The 15262-nt window shown below is 36.7% G+C and overlaps 1 protein-coding gene across 4 annotated transcripts in view; it reads left to right on the top strand.

Moving 5' to 3' along the window:
- Positions 1–15262, top strand: part of GCC2 (GRIP and coiled-coil domain containing 2) — a 37013-nt gene that overhangs the window by 12852 nt on the left and 8899 nt on the right. For 3 of the 4 annotated variants that reach the window (XR_012654423.1, XR_012654422.1, XM_075057612.1), the window contains exons 10-22: positions 214–333; positions 1754–1918; positions 2304–2408; positions 3015–3177; positions 3734–3834; positions 3962–4039; positions 4737–4874; positions 7474–7595; positions 9128–9304; positions 10777–10994; positions 12421–12615; positions 13416–13555; positions 14533–14734. Coding sequence is in view for 2 of the 4 variants with exons in the window: in XM_075057612.1 (XP_074913713.1) it covers positions 214–333; positions 1754–1918; positions 2304–2408; positions 3015–3177; positions 3734–3834; positions 3962–4039; positions 4737–4874; positions 7474–7595; positions 9128–9304; positions 10777–10994; positions 12421–12615; positions 13416–13555; positions 14533–14734 (1924 nt within the window). In the remaining 2 variants the exon portion in view is untranslated. Of the gene's footprint in view, positions 1–213; positions 334–1753; positions 1919–2303; positions 2409–3014; positions 3178–3733; positions 3835–3961; positions 4040–4736; positions 4875–7473; positions 7596–8322; positions 8810–9127; positions 9305–10776; positions 10995–12420; positions 12616–13415; positions 13556–14532; positions 14735–15262 lie in introns of those variants that run through there. The other variant, XM_075057613.1, reaches the window with a different exon arrangement.

Below are 15262 nucleotides of genomic sequence, written 5' to 3'. Positions count from 1 at the left end.
CCTGAATTATTCAGAATTTCATGAACTCAAAAGGGTTTCTCCCAGAGCCTGTAATGGAACAATAGCTTTAATTTCATTCTGATATTTCTGATGTTGCAGTAAGACAACTCATATGCTGAAATATTAGGAAGATAAGTAAGTGTGTGAGGTATAGAATGTGCTTATGCAATGTATATGGTAAAAACTTATGGTTTTGTGTTTGTATGTGTTAAGAATCTTTTGATGGAATATGATAAGCAAGGAGAACAGCTGGATTCTGAAAAAAGCAGAGCAAATAATCTTGAACGTCAGATAGATGACCTCACAAGACAGCTACAGGTGTCATCCCAGCAGGTTAGTTCTGTATGTGCATCTGATCTATTGATAATTACAGTAAAAATTATTTTACCTATTGAGCGTAAGTTTTATTCATGTGCTTGTTTACTATATATAGTTTCATAACCTAAGTGCATTTTGGATAGTGACTTGAAATTCAGGTGTGGGGTTTTTTTTCAACATCTGATATCTTATCTGGGCCGTAACAAAGGTAAATATATCTAGAATGTCTGGCTTTTTCAATAAAAAGAGTTTAATTTGCACCAGGTCAATTCACAGAAAAGAGTAGGTGATCACCTCTGGCTTGATTTGGAGGTACAACTCTGCTGCATGTACTAGATACAAAACCAAAGTAGCAAAGTTGCATTATTTGTCTGATTTCACACCTATGCTTCTCATGAAGTACAGTAACCTTCAACTGTTACATTTTTTTCTTCTGGTTCTTAGAACGTGGTTTTGTTATTTGATCAACAGTGCTTAAACGTACTGAATTAATTATGGTTTTTTGCATCTTTCACAAGGATGAGACTCTAGGATGCATTGTAGAGTACTATAGTAGCATTCAGAAGAGTTTAAAATGGCATTAAGCAGCTGTGAGACACATTTTTGCAAAGCTAACTGCAATGGGTTTGGGATTTAGGATTAAAGTCCCAGGCCCTTTTACTTAATTACACTGAAGATCCACCTAGGCCACTGTTTCCTTATAAACAGAAGCTACAAGTGAATAGTGTAGGAAGAATGACAAATAGTAGCATATATTCTGCTGATTATGCAGACGTTGAATTTTTCAACGTCTTTTGTTATGAAGTATTTTGTAAATAAAAATGCTGTTTAGGTAATTGGCAGCTTCTTTCACTTATACTTTGCTCTTAATCTGCATAATAGAGACTGAGATAAAACATTGAAGATGTCAAAATTAAATCTTTTAAAATAATCGCAAAAATAGCCCAGATACAGGAGGAGTTCTTACTATGTACTGATACAGTCTCATTGAAGGTTTGGTGGTGCTGCAGTTAAATCTTTTCTAGGAATTAATAGTATGATCGTTTATTTGTAAATACAGCAGCTGTTTTTGTCGTGGGGCAATATGTACTTGAACATTGCATATCATTGTGGGAGGAAGGTGATTCTTTCAGAAAGCATAAATGTTGGGGTATTTTTTTCAGATTTCTTGTAATTCTAGCCATCTTACAGAAAGCAGGACAAATGAACTCTGAACAAAATAATCAAATTGTGCTAGTGACTTTAATTTAGCCTATTTCTTAATCTGGTTTAAAACAATTAAGATGAACAAGATTCATCTGTAGGAGTGCTGTTTGTAAGGGAGCTGGATAGAAATCAGTGTTTGTTTTTTTTTTTAATATAGACAATATCTTATCTGTCAAAGTCATACACAAATTCATCTTATATTTTTATCTTTCCACTATGATCATTTCAGCATGATCAGTTACACTCTGCTAATGAAGACCTCCTGGCTCGTGTTGAAACACTGCAACATAATGCTAAGCTGCTGGAAGCTCAGATACTGGAGATACAAAGAGCCAAGGCAAAGGTTGACAAAGAACTAGAAGCTGAAAAGCTTCTGAAAGAACAGAAAACAAAGGTAGTACTCTGTAGAGATGGTGAATGGGCTGAAGCATTACTTTCACTGGATGTGACTTGTGTCAGACCTTTGTAAACTGTGTTTTTATAGAACAAGTTCCATTCTTTCTCTTATTATTACTTGACTCGATCTTTTTTGAAGGCTTGGTCTGTTCATTGAAAGAACTTTGCAAGACTGCCACTTAGAGTAGATTGGGGATTGTTACAGAATGTGAAAAAACACTTCATTATCTTCTGGGTTTTTCTTTGGTTCCCAGTGATTTCCTAAAAAAAAAAAAAAAAAAAAAATCTTTGTACAACCCAAGTGTGTGTGTGTGTAAGTGTAAATAGATGCTGACATCTATTTTGAAATTGGAATGCATAATTGACAAGTATATAAATTTCAGGAACACAGTGGTGCTCTCCAAGAAATGGAGGAGCTTCAGATGCAACTTCAAAAGGAAAAGAAACATCTGCAGAAAACTATGCAAGAGCTAGAGCTGGCCAGAAAGGTAGAGTTGCTGTTCATGTTAGTGCTTAATGGACTACCAAAGATTTTGGCTCATCTTTCTCTGTTGAATGCCTCCCTGTCTGTTATGAGGAGTCTTAAGCCCAAGGTTGGCAAAAGAGAAAACATGAGGGCTTTTACCCCTGGTTTTGTGTTTGGAGAGCTGATGTATGCTTTTGGGTTTGTTTGTTGGTTTTTTTTTTTTATTTTATTTTTTGTTTGGTTGGTTGGTTTAGCTTGGGTTATGTGGCCTGTCATGAGTAGAAATAGGAATAGAATTGAGATGTCTGGAGTACTCATATGGTGCACTATCCAGAAGCTGCCCTTGTAAGGACTGAAGATGATGGAAACTAATATCTGCAAAATACCTACTGGTAAAACCTAAAACTAGTAACAGGTTTTTCAATGCTTCTGGTTCTTGTTTTAAAACAGTTTATTTACTGAGGATGTGGAAACCTGATGGATGGGTGTTGCTTGTGGATATGGATAGTTGTAAAGTTTTTTTGTTAGATAGGCAATATAGTTTTTTAACTCTATTTAAAAAAAAAAAAAAAGTTCTTAGCAGCCAAGGCAGATTGTAAGCTATAACTTCATTGTGTGTACCTTGCAGGATGCTCAAAAGAGTACACTGATGGATATGGAAATAGCTGATTATGAAAGGCTAGTAAAAGAACTTAATCAGAAGATTAGTGATAAAGACAGCAGAATAGAGGATCTCGAGCAAGAGACTGGGATTCAGAAACAGAAGCAAGAGACACTACAGGAAGAAATAAGTGAGTAAACTATAAACAGCAAGAGTCACTATGGTGTGGTTAGTAATGGTAAAAAAATACAATTCGGAAACAACTTCTCAAGTCGATGAGTGAGAGTAAGGTTTGCAGGAAATACTAAACAGTTACATAGTCAAAATTACTTTTCCATAATGGAAACTTTACTAGGTTATCAGTCACTTGATCTAGTATTCAGCAAATAAGAGCCAATTGCTTACCTGATAAACTGTGTTTCTTACCTGATTAAGTTAATAATAAGTTCTGAAAGTCAGTGACTGACAGGGGTTTTCTTTCTGACATACGACACTCATAAAACTTCACCAGTTAGCATGTGGTTAAAAATTTCGTTTCTTTCTATCCTTAAGTATAAGTCTTAAACCAGTTTCATTTATTCAAAGATCTTTGTGATACTTGGGAATAGGATACTAAACTTACTGTAAGCTACTTGTTTGCAGCTCTTAAGAAATCTGTCAGAATTTGCTTAAATATTTTCCAATATTTTTAAGGAAATGTAGGAGGGGAAGTTTCCTTTGCCTATAACTGCTGTTTTCTGCATTAGAGTCACTTCAGTCAACTATGCAACAGGATGAGGAAAGAAATGCCAAGATAAAACAACTCCTGGTGAAAACCAAAAAAGAACTGGCTGATTCAAAACAAGCTGTAAGTCCAGATGTTAATGACTGTGTATTCCATTTTTAAACTAACTTTTAAAAAATGGGCTGGTAACTGAATTGTTAAGTTGCTGAGGTTTGCGGTGCTTTAATAACCAGATAATTTTATCATGCAGGAGAATGACCATCTAATGTTGCAGGCTTCATTAAAAGGGGAACTGGAAGCCAGTCAACAACAAGTGGAAGCCTATAAGGCAAGAAACTTCACTTCTTTGTTAGTATAAGGTTTCTTATATACTTATTAAGGGTGTGATTTGTACTGGGCAGATGGACTATAGGCTGAAGAATGAAAAGGTGTTATTTTTATCACTTGGGTACTTGTTTTTTTTCTTGAATGCGTTTTGGCTCTTTGCTGCTTTCCCCAAATAGTTCCCTTGTGATGTTGTTTAAACAGCTTTACCCTTTCTTCCTCTTTCCTTTTCCATCAAAAGAGAGGACTCCATAATTTGAAGCTTGTAACTGGGATATGTTTTAGAATAATTTCTTTAAAAATGGAAATTGCTCAGTTTAAAAAACAAAAGAATGCAACATCATCAGAAACCTCAGGTGTTGTCCATCTGTATAAATTTTGTTGGTTGGACAGAATAGGAATTGAAGGTAATGAAAGGTAGCAGGGAGGGGAAGGGAGAGGCATTGGCTTTCTTAAATGCTGCCACCCCACCACTGTAATTTTCTCTTCAATTCTCTCTTCAAAAAAAAGATATTTTTTTTTTAAATGTACGTTGTAGCCCATGTCTATTTTTTTCTTCTATTTTTGTTGGATTTTTATTTTATATTCACCAGTTCTGTGCAGGAATTACTATAGTAGAATCTTATGTGCTCTGTGGCATGCCCTCTTGGAGAGGGAAGAAAAAATTCTGTCACAGTGAAGTTTTCAACTGACTTTTTCAGATTCAAGTGGCTGTACTAACATCAGAAAAGCATAAAGTTCAGGAACACCTGCGAACTTCTTCAGAGCAACACCAGCGTACGTTGAGTGCTTACCAGCAAAAAATTGCGACCTTGCAAGAAGAGTGCAGAGCAGCCCAGGTACTCTAGTGGAAGAAGTAATGTTAGAGACTTTAGACGAGAGATTTACTGCACTCACTGTCTGCTTCTCTAAAAATATTTTGAGGATCTCACTTTTGTCTTTTTGTCTGTCAAGTATTGGGAGTTATCTCAGTGCTTAATGTATTTGAGTGGTATAGCGGAGAGGCCAGACTGTCCCAGTTGTCATGTATCACTTGTGGTGGAACATCTGAACTGCACTCTTATATTTCCAGTAGGAAAAACCTTGCAGTGGTAGCAGGGTGTTGGAGTTCATTCAAGATGATCAGCAAGTATACACTGAGGGGGGTGGGGAAAGAAGTCTTTAAAGAAAAGGGGGGAACAACAAAGAGAAAAGGAGTGTAACTTGCTCCATATAAAAATAGTTAACACAGATACCACTTTAAAAAAAAAAAAAAAACTGTGAAAAATGTATTTGGAAGCACCTTTTTAATATGCTGCTGTAAGACCAGCTTCTTAATTGGTAGCTGAGCTACAGGTGAAACTGATGCTACTGCTGAGGTTTTTATTATTTCTGGGTTTTTGACCATATGACACTGTTAGATGTTCCTGGAACCTAGTGTGTGCATTGGAGATGGACAGATTCAGAATATACTAGGACTGTTATGTTCAAACTATCTTTATGGAGATTACTGCATCCCACTGTGGCCCCTCTTGTATGATAGGTGTGCATCCTGCAGATAAGTAACAGTTGAACACAGCCTCTCAAAAAAAATTCTGCGTTTTAAAAAGGTGAACCAAAATGGACAAACTTTGTGGTTGCTGCTACAGGAGGCTTGACCGCGTTGTACTGGTAGATACAGATCATGGTTTTACGAATGCATTCTTCATAACTGGGGACTTGCGGTACCTATCCATGGTAGCTTGCTCCTTGATGTTGTGAAACCAGTCAGGGTGTAGATCTTCCATGATGGCATGGCTTGAAGCTGTTGGAAGATTAGCCTTCCTCTTTACGTGTGTCCCCTACATCCAGAAAACAGATATTATTACAAGGTTATTAAAGAAGGAAAATTCTGTCTAAAGGAAAGGTGGACACTGTTGTGGTTTAACCCCAGCTGGCAACTAAGCACCACGCAGCTGCTTGCTCACTTCCCCCCCACACCCAGTGGGATGGGGGAGAGGATCAGGGAAAAAAAAGTAAAAGTTGTGGGTTGAGATAAAGACAGTTTAATAGGACAGAAAGGAAAATAATATGACAATAATAATAATAAAAGAACTAGAATATACAAAACAAGTGATGCACAATGCAATTGCTCACCACTTGCCAACAGATACCCAGTTAGTTCCCGAGCAGTGATCCCCCCAGGCCAAGTCCCCCCAGTTTATATACTGGGTATGATGCCACATGGTATGAAATATTCCTTTGGCTAGTTTGGGTCTGCTGTCCTGGCTGTGTCCCCTCCCAACTTTTTGTGCCCCTCCAGCCTTCTTGCTGGCTGGGCAGGAGAAGCTGAAAAATCCTTGACTTGGTCTAAACACTGCTTAGCAACAACTGAAAACATCAGTGTGTTATCAACATTCTTCTCATACTAAATCCAAAACATAAAGCTATACCAGGTAGTAGAAGGAAAATTATCTCTATCCCAGCTGAAACCAGGACAGACATGAAAGCAGATAGTAGGTTAGAAGGCAAAATTCATGCTGGCATTTAAGGCTGTCTACCTGAGGACTTAAGACTATTCTAGCTCACATAGTTTGACTGGAAGAAAAGAGAATGATTAATTTAAAGAAATTCCCACAAATCTTACAGACTCCAGAAAAGCTGGAGCAGTGCCTAATTGGGGTCAGCACCATGGAATTTCACTCAGCAGTTCAGCACGAGAGAAGCTTTCCAAAATCCTCCTCTTGGACATGAGAGCATCTTAGCTATCTCAAAGATGACTAATGAATCCATGACCTTCTGAGATCCAAGAATGAAAATCTGCATCTGTGTTTTATTAGAAAAATATACAACTTGAGTACTTGAAGGATGGGAATAATTTGTGCTATATAGTGTACAGTCAAGGATGAAGCTATGTTGTGAGGTAATTTTCTGTATGTCCGCAGAAAGTCATGTATCAGCTGAATTTAGAAGAGAAGACAGACCAAGCACACTTACATTCAACTAGAATATTATGTCTTGTGCTGTGTATTACCATTACAAGACTGACTTAACTCCTCAAAATTATGCATAACTTTAAGGCATATTAGATTTTTGTCACCTGGGTAGTATAGAAGGAAAACAGAATTATCCCTTTTTTTTTTTCCTTCACCTTTGCCTTCATTTAAAGCTGTTTGATAGAACCCCTTGCTCGTGAATATCTGCTGAAAGTAATTTCTTTAATTTGCAAGTATTTTTTCTTTAATACTGTATGGTAAAATCAGTGTCTCAAGTTTCACATTTTATGATATTTAATTAAAGTCTAAAGAAACATGATCTGTTATAGTAGTCACAATTTTAATTATCCATTTAAAAGCAGAAAATGCAACAAGTGGTTCTTAATGTTTTTTTTTTTAATATAAGATGTGTTTCATTTTAGAGAAATAAGGGAGCAGTAGTCAACAGCATAACTTATTAAGCGTTTTGTTTTCTATGTGATAGGCTGAACAAGCATCTGTTACATCTGAATTTGAGAGCTACAAAGTCCGTGTTCATAATGTTCTAAAACAGCAAAAGAATAAATCTGCTTCTCAGACAGAATCTGAGGGAGCCAAACAAGAAAGGTAAAACTAAAATTTTTATATGCATACAGAAAAATACTGATACTCAAGTTATTGTGCTTGTCTTTCTAATTCCTGACCAATAAGTGAGTTCCACTATTTAACTCTTTGCTTGAGTTAGGAAAGTATCAGAAGGGAGGCAGTTTGCTTCCCCAGTTCCTTTGGTAAAGGCAAAGCACCATTTCCAACTAAGAAGAAAAAAGCAGGTGGGTACTGTTCAGCTGAGCTCACTTTTAACTTTTTCAGGAAGGAATGGTTTAGTGTAGGTAAAGCTCTGGCTGCCTATTTAGCCATCAGTTCCAGCAGATTTACGAAATACTGTTGTCTTATTAGCTGTTATATGAGGAAAGACTTGGAACTTTTGGCAGTCTAATTTTTTTTTTTCCCTGAAAATCATTTAAGTATAGTCGTAAATTCAGATTTGCTTCAGAAAATGCCTGAACCCACTGTAAAAGTAGATCAGTTTCTGTAAGTTATTTTTATAAGTTATTGATACCTGACCTTGGTGACAGACTGGGCATTTATGCACGAGGTGTCAAAAGTAATTTCTGACAACAGATCTTAAACCAGTACTTGCAATTGCTGCTAAAAATCCACCAGAGGGAGACTTGTGCTTTGTTAGAGGACTTTGGTTTTATGGTTGGTTTGGGGTTTTTTCATGCATCTACCTCTTCTTTTCTTTGAAGCAAGCAAACTACAAGAGCTGCATTTCTTTCTCTTGTTTTTGAAGGATTTTGAGAAGTTCTGGTATTGTTAAGCTTTTGTGAAAGAGGGTCACCATGGAAACCAAGTGGACAAGTAATCAAGCAATAAACAGAGGAGAAACAGTTTTCAAAGAAATTATTTACAAGTATCAACTCCAAGGGTTAATGAGATATACAGTTCATGAGATAATGAAGATGTCCGCATATATAAATACAGAAAGCATAAAAGGAGAATGTGTGTGACTTAAGGCTTTTTCCTCCTGGTGTATCTGATTCAGATTTATTTCTGACCAACACAGTTCATCTGTTTTTACGGATTGATGTTGCTTTCTAGTCCTTTGCTCAAAATCACCTCCAACCATTTGTCTCCTGTATTCAGTCTCATTGAACTGATGTGCATTTACTAAACAAACAAAAAACCCTCCACCACCTTTAAGAAGCAATTGTTTCTCCCATCTGCTTCGCACATATTATTCTCCTTGTATCTTGTTCCTCCAAACCAACTTGAAGTAGAAAGTGCACACTTTTGCAACAGACTGTTGCAAAAGAGGCAGGCACACTTTCTACCCACTAGTTATGTTCCCAACAGTTCAGACAGGATGTAATAAATCTATTTGTACCTGTATTGAAACATGATCAGAGCTTTCCTAATTGTTTCTGCTGCAGTCACATTCTAAGATTATTTTGGTCAGAGTGCTGTATTGTTTTAATTACTAAATAAGCAATTTGGATCAGCTATCCAAAATGTTGCAGATATAATATAGGTTCTGAAATAATATAATTCTTTTTAAATGTGTGTTGTTTATTTCTTTTTTTTTTTTCCCCTTGCAGAGAACAGTTGGAAATGGTGATAGATCAACTTAAAGTTAAGCTGCAAGATGCTCAGCATAATTCACAGATGAATGCATCTGAACTCCAGGCATTGCAGTCTGAACACGACACCCTGCTGGAAAGACACAATAAGATGCTGCAAGAGACTGTTGCAAAAGAGGCAGAACTCCGTGAAAAGTATGGTCTGCTGTTGAATAGATATAGATGTTTTATTCTGCGTGAACTTAAGGGCTGGGCATGTAGTGGCCTATAACTGTACTCAAAGAAAGGGCAAAATTGTTGAGAAAGTAAAAGGAATTTTCAAAAGGATTGTTTGCTATTTTTCATGAGCCTTCAGAAGTTTCAGCAATGAAAATGAAGTAGTAGCTGATCAGGGAATTTGAGATTTCTGCAAGCTTTCTACCTGATAACTATCCGAGTTTAAAATTAACATTTTTTTTTAAGCACATTGGCTATTTTTAAGTCCAATGCTCAGCACTACGTTTGTGTTGGACTGCTCAGCTAAATTTTAGGGGTGTTTCCTGTTGGAGAAATAAGGTAGTTAAATGCAGAGCAAATGATTTCACTGACAAAATATCCAGTCCTGTGTTCACCAAGTGCCTTTTTTACAGAAGGTAGTGGGTTTTAAGTCTATGCTTGCCACAATCTTAATTTGCTATTTCTTTCAGAATGAAAAGAGTCTGTTTAATCTGTATCACTTTTTGAAAAATCACATGAGTACCTAATACTTGACCCCTTCAAAAAGGGTCTTTCCTCGTCTTTTTTCTCTAGGGTACAAAGAAGTTCGCATGAAATACACATTCGAAATTACAGCTGACTATTAGGAACTGTTGACGTCTTGTCACTATCTTTGTACTGGTTTATCTGTTCCTGATAGCTACACGATGATTCATTGTAATCAACTAAATTACGTCCTCTTGAATTTTTCTGGAAAGAACCCATATCACAGTAGGTTCCCTTTGTAGCCAGAGAGACTAGCTCTTTGCTGCTCTGGTTATATTTAAGTTTGTATGCTTATAAGGGCAAGTCCTATGCTTAGTCTTTCTGTACATGCACTTGTTTAATTGCTTGTGACAACTTTGTCGTGCTTCTGGAGTACCTCCAAACAAAGTACAATTGATATGTTACTGACATTTTTCTTGCTAACAACTACACTCTTCTACCATCTTTTGCACTGTAAAGTTGAAGCTTAAAAAAATTAAATTTAGCTTCTTAGAAACTTGCTTTCAGAAGTCCTGCATAAGTGTTTGGTAAAGAAATGTTAAAGGAAGTGGAGTATAAGGTAGGTGACATGCCCTGTATGACACTATAAACAGTCATGTTGCAGTTTTAGAATTTAAGAATGTTTGGACTGCAGTGTCTCTATCTTAATTTTTTCCCAAAGGTGTGTGAATTTTGTGTTCTGAAATAGAAATCAAGAGTTTATATAGCACAGTGCATTCATATGATAGGCAATAAGTGTAACTTTTTCAGTCTTAGATTTTCCCTATCAAAAGAGGAATTTAAATGGAAAAGAAGTTGCACTGTCATTCTAAGATAACTATGCATATGAAAATTGAAAACTACTTTAAACTCTAAAAATTTTGAAATATAAAAATGACAGTCTTTTGCTGTTCATTTCTTATGGTTTGTGTATATGCTGTTTTCAGGCTCTGCACAATACAGTCTGATAACATGGTCATGAAAACAGAGCATGCCCAGACTTTGAGTCAGCTGACAGCCCAGAATGAAGCTCTCCGGAACAATTTCAGAGATCAAGTCAGGAACCTGCAAGAAGAGCACAGGAAGACAGTAGAGACACTTCAGCAGCAACTGTCCAGAGTAGAAGCTCAGCTCTTCCAACTCAAGAGTGAAACAAGCACTAGAGGTAACTTTCAGTCACGATACCGGGTTTTCTTGGGTTAGGTACAAATTTGTGTACCTGAGTCTGAATCTAAAACATGCTTATAGTGTGTGGTTCCATAATACACCAGAAACCTTATCTGGAGAATCTGCAGCATGTGCTATCAATCCACTGATACCAAGTAAGGAACGTGTCTTTGTTATTACTGTCCCTTTGGAATCTTAAGGTACTTGAATGCATCCAGAGGAGGGCAACAAGGCTGGTGAAAGGGCTGGAAGGCATGTCCTGCGAGGAGTGGCTGAGGACTCTGGGCTTGTCTAGTTTGGAGAAAAGGAAGCTGACTTCATTGCTCTTTTAAATCTTTGTGAGGAGGGGAAGTGGAGAAGGAGGTGCTGATCTGTTCTCCCTGGTACCCAGTGACAGGACATGTGGGAACAGTTCAAAGCTGCACCAGGGGAGGTTCAGACTGGACATTAGGAGGCATTTCTTTACCGAGAAGGTGGTCAAACACTGGAACAGGCTTCCTCGAGAGGTGGTTGATGCCCCAAGCCTGTCAGTGTTGAAGAGGTGTTTGGACGATGCCGTTAATAACATGCTTTAAGTTTTTGGTCAGCCCTGAAGTGGTCAGGCAGTTGGACTAGATGATTGGTCCCTTCCAACTAGAACTATTCTGTTCTGTTCTAGAATCTGCATCACTGTTATCTCTTCTGCAGTATCTGCATTGTCAGACAGATAGAGGGAAATTACTTTGTAAATATTTGGTGCTCTTCTTGTCAAGTTTGTCTCAGATTTTGGAGCATACTGAACCTCTGCCTCCAGTATGAAGGGTAAAACTAAAGAAAAGTGTATTGAAAGCTGTTTCAACAATGTTTGTTATTGGTATATCTGCTGTTTGATCCCTCTTCTAATTTAAGGTTTTACTGTGTTGAAGCTCAAGTGCTGTTTTTATATCTGTGAAGTTACTGATTAGAATGTAGTTGGACATTTGCCAAGCAGCAGTAACAGTTTAAGAAGTTGCTCTTTCCATATGTTACTGCAGCAGCGGGATAGTGTGCACAGTATTAAAACAGAACAATTTACACCTCCCACAGGACTGGTTGAAAGAAAAGCTAATTCTGTTTTGCTTTGAAAACATTTGACACTTGTATCATAACTACAACACATCTTTAGGGAGAGTTGCATGGAGGTTTCATAGTCACTGAAATAAAAATTGCCAATCAAGTTTGGATTTAGAAACTGGCTTTGATTGTTATGGTCATTTGGAGTGAAAGGCTATATTTTCTATTATTAACGTTATGTGTGTGTCTGGCTTTCTCCCTTTTCTTCACCTTTCCTCCCCCTGCTTTTTGAAGACTATTTAATATACTGCTCTCCAATCTGAGACAGTCACACCTATGAAATAGCCCTATCAATTTCATTCTGATGGCAGACATCAGTAAATATCTTTCAGGTCCAGCTGTTTCAAATCCAGCAACGAAGAACTTAAGAGAACGGCGGAACACTGACCTTCCTGTTCTCGATGTGCACTCTGTAGCTAGGGAAGAGGGAGAAGGTATGGAAACAACAGACACAGAGTCTGTCTCTTCAGCAAGCACCTATGTACCATCCTTGGAACAACTTCTGAACTCCCCAGAAGCAAAACTTGGTAGGTAGAACATGTGGCTTTTTGAAGCACTTGCCTACATAAGTTGCAGAAGTTTGTGCCCTCAAAATATCTAAGAACGTTGTGTTTTCATGCTTTTAGGTGCAAGACACAAGTCTACTTAAGTGCTACTGAGTTGACACTATCCTGAATTTCTGTAGGAGTTTTGTCCTTGAGTAAGGACTAACAATAAAACATTGCTACAGGTTTTAGTGATTTAAAGATGTCATATTGGAAAAGACTGGATAAGCAAGTTAGTGAATAGTTATGGAACTTTTTATATTCTGGATGTGTCTCCACTAGAGACAATTAAGTGCTGATTTAACTCTTGTTAATGAAAGGATAAAATGTCTGGTCATCTTAATGTGGCTTATTAGAACAGGATTTTATTCATAGTTTTTTTCTAGGAAACTGAAAGCCAGCATGAAGAACCATGTTCTAACAGTCCCCCCAAAAGCAGAAAAATATATCGTAACATCTAATCATGTTTTAAAAGTCTACTGAACACTTAGTGGAGAACTCTTGAAAATCTCCATCTATGGGTAGGAAACAAGGGGTAAAGTAAAACCATGTATCATGACATACTTAGAACTGATTTGCCAATCCCCTTCTAATATACTTTTACATACAAAAATAGATCACAAAACATACATGTGGAAGCAACAATGATGCCTGTTAATTTTGCAGTCTGACTCTGCATGGATTTTGTTTCTAAGAAACTACATTAATCAAGTCTTAAGTTAGTACAAAGTAGATGCAAGTGCTTTTTCCTTCTCTCAGTTTTCTTTTCCAATTAATTGCAGAACCACCTCCATGGCAAACAGAACTCACCAAGGATGAACTGATTCAGAAACTAAACACAACAGCGAAGAGTGCTGATCACTTGAATGAATTACTTCGTGAATCAGAAGCAACCAATGCAATCCTAATGGAACAAATAAAGGTTAGCAGGCATGCAGGAAATGTGGGGACAGCTGTAATTTCTGTTGTCTGTTTCTTAGACCAAATGTTTAACGCCAGATGTTTCAGAAAATCCCAGTTCATAAAAATTTGGTGATACAAAACTTAATTTTGGAAGGGCTTTTATTCCACAGGACTAATTAGCACTTCCAGAGTTGACTTCAGTTTTTGGGTTTTTTCCCCACAATTTCTAGTCAGGGGTGTGGGGGGAAGTGGAGTAAAAGCTGCTACAAAAAAACAAAAAACAAAACAAAACAAAAAACAAAAACAACAAAAAACAAAAACAAACAAACAAAACAAAAAAAACAACAAACAAAAAAACACCAACAAAACACAAAAAAACCCAAACCTCAAGATTTTGGAAGTTTAATGTTTAGTGAAGTGCCTTTACTGTTGTCACTTAGATAAAAGCAGTAAATTCCAAGGGAAGCATCATCTGTTTTCTCTTCCTGTAACCCCTTTTAGCTGTCTTAAGTTAAAAGAAGATACATGTGTAGAGATACATGTACTAATAGAGTTTGGTTTGGTTTGATTTGATTGTACCTCCTTGAGTTTTCTGAAAACATTTTTGAAGTTAACATTCTTTAAACATGCTAAGCTTTCTTTTATAAAATGTTTCTTAATGAATGATAATATTGTTAAATCTTTGATCCACATTGCTTATTTAGCTGTCACTTATTTAGTTTTGTCACTGAAATTGAATAGTTAGTACCATGTATCATAACTACTGCACAGATTTTCTCAAAAAATGTTATTTGTGATCAATAACAAGTTATTTCTGGACAACATTATCACATGTTCAATTTTTACTGGATTTTTGTCCAGAATATGTTGCTATGCACACATTATTCTTTTTGAAGCAAGCTGCATAATTCACTTTCTAGGTCTTCCAAAGACCTTTGTTCAATTGCTCATTATATGAAGCAAACAATATTGCATATTTTTTTCCCTCATCTGCAGCTTCTTAAGAATGAAATAAGAAGATTGGAAAGAAATCAAGAGAGAGAAAAGTCTGTGGCTAATCTAGAATACTTGAAGAATGTTCTATTGCAGTTCATATTTCTGAAATCGGGAAGTGAGAGAGAAAGGCTGCTCCCTGTAATAGACACCATGTTGCAGCTCAGCCCTGAAGAGAAGGGGAAGCTAGTTGCAATTGCCCAAGGTAGGTGGTGTTCAGAACATTGTCACAAGAAAGGAGAAGTGGAAATAAAGGCAACTGAAGTTCTGTGCTTTCTTTTATGTAGACCTTTGAGGAAAAACAAAGCTTAGCAGCATAATGCCAGTGAGCTAGCAATAAAACCATTTTGCTCTGTTGGGAAGTTACTACTCAGTTTTCAGAAAAGAGAACAAATACCCCAAAATATAAATAAAATTAAGGTAAAATAGAATTTCTTCTGAAACATACACATTTTAGGAAGACGATAGTAAGTTGTAAAAATATAATAAGTTCATGTTTTGAGTAGAGTTAAAGATTTCTGTTAAAGTGACCATAAAATAGAGGTTAATATAAATTAATTACTTTCTTGGCAGATGTTCTAAGAAGATAATTAAAGTGGTCCTCTCAAGGCAGTACAGCAGATCTAATATTAGTTTCAATATATTAACTTTAAAAATCTCTTCAAGCAAGTATGGTTTTTGTTTAAGAAATAAAGGAACTAGGGAAGGGAAGAAAAAGAGTTAAGCCTTTGCA

The sequence above is a fragment of the Buteo buteo genome, chromosome 25 (assembly GCF_964188355.1).
Source record: "Buteo buteo chromosome 25, bButBut1.hap1.1, whole genome shotgun sequence".
Taxonomy (NCBI): Eukaryota; Metazoa; Chordata; class Aves; order Accipitriformes; family Accipitridae; genus Buteo; species Buteo buteo.
Note: the sequence above shows the minus strand (reverse complement) of the source record. Positions and strands in the feature narration are given on the sequence as shown.